Raw genomic sequence first — 3,799 nt, 5'->3', positions numbered from 1 at the left:
TAGAGATTATATTTCCTCTCTTCCTTTTAATACCATGTTCAAGAAGGCATTACTTAAGCGTTTAGCAGGGAAAAGAGACTCAGATTTATGATGTAGCGATGGCGTTAACTAGAAGCAGGGTGTAGTTCAGCCAAGTCTTCCAGGAAAAGAAACGACCTGTATTCTTAATTTTACAGTTGGAAGGCACTGTAAATCAGTTGATGCAGGCTGCGGCCACGCGCAGCATGACTTAGCCTCTGTGGTCAGCGAGCGGTCATTGTGGCGCCACGTGCGTCTGACGTTCGTTCAGTGAGCAAGGGGCTCGGCTGGAGACTGGGGGCACAGGCGGTTCTGGTAGTTGGAGACTCATGAACACCCTGACCGCGCTCCATGAAGAAGATGCTGACTGCTGCTGTCTCTCGCGTGCTGTCTGGTGTCACCCAGAAGCCCGCTAGCAGAGTGCTTGTTGCCTCCTGTAAATATTCAAACAATGCTACCTTTGAGATTAAGAAATGTGATCTTTATCGGTTGGAAGAGGGTCCCCCTGTCACTACCGTGCTCACCCGGGAGGATGGACTCAAATACTACAAGATGATGCAGACTATTCGTCGAATGGAACTGAAGGCAGATCAGTTGTATAAACAGAAATTTATTCGTGGTTTCTGTCACTTGTGTGATGGTCAGGAAGCTTGTTGTGTGGGTCTTGAGGCTGGGATAAATCCCACGGATCATGTCATTACGTCCTATCGGGCTCACGGCTTAAGTTATACGCGGGGACTTACTGTCCGATCAATTCTTGCAGAGCTGACCGGACGAAGAGCTGGTTGTGCTAAAGGAAAAGGAGGGTCCATGCATATGTATGCCAAGAACTTCTATGGGGGCAACGGCATTGTCGGCGCTCAGGGACCACTGGGAGCTGGTGTTGCTTTGGCCTGTAAATACAAGGGGAACAACGAGGTGTGTTTGACTCTGTATGGCGATGGCGCAGCTAATCAGGGTCAGATATCTGAAGCTTACAATATGGCGGCTTTGTGGAATTTACCTTGCATTTTCATCTGTGAGAATAACCGCTATGGAATGGGAACATCTGTGGACAGAGCTGCAGCCAGCACTGATTACTACAAGAGAGGCAATTTTATCCCTGGACTAAGAGTAGATGGAATGGATATTCTATGTGTTCGGGAGGCAACTAAGTTTGCAGCTGACTATTGTAGATCTGGAAAGGGACCCATACTGATGGAGCTGCTGACATACCGTTATCATGGACACAGTATGAGTGATCCTGGAATCAGTTACCGTACACGAGAAGAAATTCAGAGTGTAAGAAGTAAGAGTGATCCTATCATGCTTCTCAAAGATAAAATGGTAAACAACCAGCTTGCCAGTGTTGAAGAATTGAAGGAAATTGATGTTGAAGTGAGGAAAGAAATTGATGATGCAGCTCAGTTTGCTATGACTGATCCAGAACCACCTTTGGAAGAATTAGGCCATCACATCTACAGCAGTAATCCACCTTTTGATATTCGTGGTGCAAATCAGTGGATCAAGTTTCAGTCAGTCAGTTAAAAGGAGAATATATTCCTGGTCAACTTTAAGAAGCTATATACCCAATTTTGTTGAGGAATAAACCCATAAAACAAAAGTCTTTTAAACTTTTATTAAAGGGACTTGAGATAATTAAGCGGTTATGGAAAGAGATTAAAAGAGATCATAGAAGGATATACATTTGACTAAAAGGGATATTACATTCAATTGTATTGCACTAAAAGATACTATTTAGTTAATCATTCAGTATTGTTAAAAAATAAACTGAGGCACATTAAATTTTTCCAGAGTTTGAGCGTACATCAATCAGAATCAGGCAGTCCCAACCAAAGGTAGTGTGTTCCACCAATAGGAGCTGAGGGACAGCTTTATAGAGAAGCAGAGCAAGGAAATTATTTGATTGGTGATAGCTTAGTCAGTTGCCTTATTTGGGAAAGCCTAGCTGGCTGTTTGTGATTGGTGGTTCTTAAGTTTCATTTACTTAGATTTGAGGGCATTGACTCTGGGTTACCTTTTGGTTTGCTTACATAGGCCATGCAGGCCTTAGAACCACCTTAGTCTGATTGCCTCTTTATTTAAACGGTATGGCTATCTTAAGGATTATTTTAAAATTATACAAGTGTAAAATAGGAAAAACAGAGGATTATTTAACTTCCCAGGTTATTTCCTATAATAGTTTTGTTTTTAGCTTTATATTATATAATTTTAGTAAATAGTCTGATTTAAAAAAAAAAATAGTTCTATTCCTGGTCTACCCTGCCAGAGGTCTGAATGTAAAGTTGCTATTCTGAAGTAGAGAGTTAATTTCAAACCACACCAAATAGCAGGACCCCTACTGCAATGCCATTTAAAATAGTTTATCTAAATTAACCCATAACACACCCTACTAAATAGTATGCATCTGCAAATACATATGCATAAATATTTAATATTGATGCTAGAACCAGTTAGCAATGACTATTTTTCCAAATAAAACATGATATTTAACAGAGAAGGGGGAAATATGTCAAGGTAATTTTTTCATGTACTTAATTGCAGTATTTTTAGTGTATCGATTTAAAGTAAAAATGTAAGCAAAGTTAAAATCTAAGGGAAAATGCATTTTACTGTACCCTTCAAGTTAATGTTACAGTTCACTTATACTATTATTCTGTATTTTAAAGAACTCTTAGTACATTTCAGAATTAAATGAAAAGATATGGTGGCACCAAAGAAATTAGGCAGAAGAGGTGATATTAATAAAAAATTGCAAGTAAAATCTGCCTTGGCCAGTACTGAACATTCACAGGTAACTTTTACCAAGAGAAAATCGAACGTGGATCATACAGGTTTGATTTTCTCTACGATAATCCACTACTGTGTCAGTTAGCAAGTGATGACAGTGAAAACATCATTACTTTGTTATATTTAACTAATGTCCTAGAGTCCTATTGAGCATGATGTTTGGCATATCTTACTCCTTTGAGATAGATTCACTGAAATCAGAATTTGCCTGTGATTTAAGCTGGTTTGTAGACAATGCCAAAATAATCAATTGTGAAAGGTCAAAATCCATAACAAGAAAAAAAATTGTAACTGTGTATGATAATGGATGTTTAACTAGATTTACTGTGGTTATCATTTCATAATATATGCAGATGTTGAACATTATGTTGTATACCTGAAAATAATATCCTATTATATGCCAATTATATCTCAATTTTTTTCAGAAAAAAAAAAGCCATTTAAAATAGTTTGTTTACAGCTTCTACTTCTACAAAGAAAAGTGTATATACTCTCTAAGAACTCTAACAGAAAATCAAAATTTTAGCAGCCTGAGAGTACATGAACATATGAACACACATGTGGTGGCTTAATCTCCAAACCTTCAATTAAGCAAGTTTTAAAAAGTAAGCCTAAGTATTCTACATTCAGAAATCAAAGATAAACATTGATTTGTTTATAAATCAGTGATATTGCTAGGTAGTGTGTTTTGATTTTGCAGCTTCAGTCCACATATATCTCGACTGAATCCCTTCCATTAAAAAAGTAATTCATCAGATGGTCAAAATAATCACATCCTTTGAATGACAAAGAATTCTTCTACTTTTTATTTATTTTAACATCTTATAATTCCATAAACTTGCAAGTGGAAGATAAAATGCTGAAAGCTGTTTTCTTTTTTCTTTTTGTCTTTAAACTAGAATTGACTGGTATACAGAACTCCATTTTGTAGATAAAATGGCACATTTTTGCAACTTCTATTGCACTAAATATTAAACATTTGGTTTTGGAA

The 3,799-nt window shown here is 37.4% G+C and overlaps 1 protein-coding gene across 1 annotated transcript; it reads left to right on the top strand.

The window, feature by feature from the left end:
• The first annotated feature begins 283 nt into the window (after positions 1–283).
• On the top strand, positions 284–1,621 carry PDHA2 (pyruvate dehydrogenase E1 subunit alpha 2). The gene is given in 1 exon segment (NM_001077071.2): positions 284–1,621. A coding segment is annotated over 1 exon segment (1,176 nt). The 5' UTR covers positions 284–369; the 3' UTR covers positions 1,546–1,621.
• Positions 1,622–3,799: the final 2,178 nt, after the last annotated feature.

The sequence above is a fragment of the Bos taurus genome, chromosome 6 (genome assembly GCF_002263795.3).
Source record: "Bos taurus isolate L1 Dominette 01449 registration number 42190680 breed Hereford chromosome 6, ARS-UCD2.0, whole genome shotgun sequence".
Lineage (NCBI taxonomy): Eukaryota > Metazoa > Chordata > Mammalia > Artiodactyla > Bovidae > Bos > Bos taurus.
This window is presented reverse-complemented; position numbering and strand designations above follow the sequence as displayed.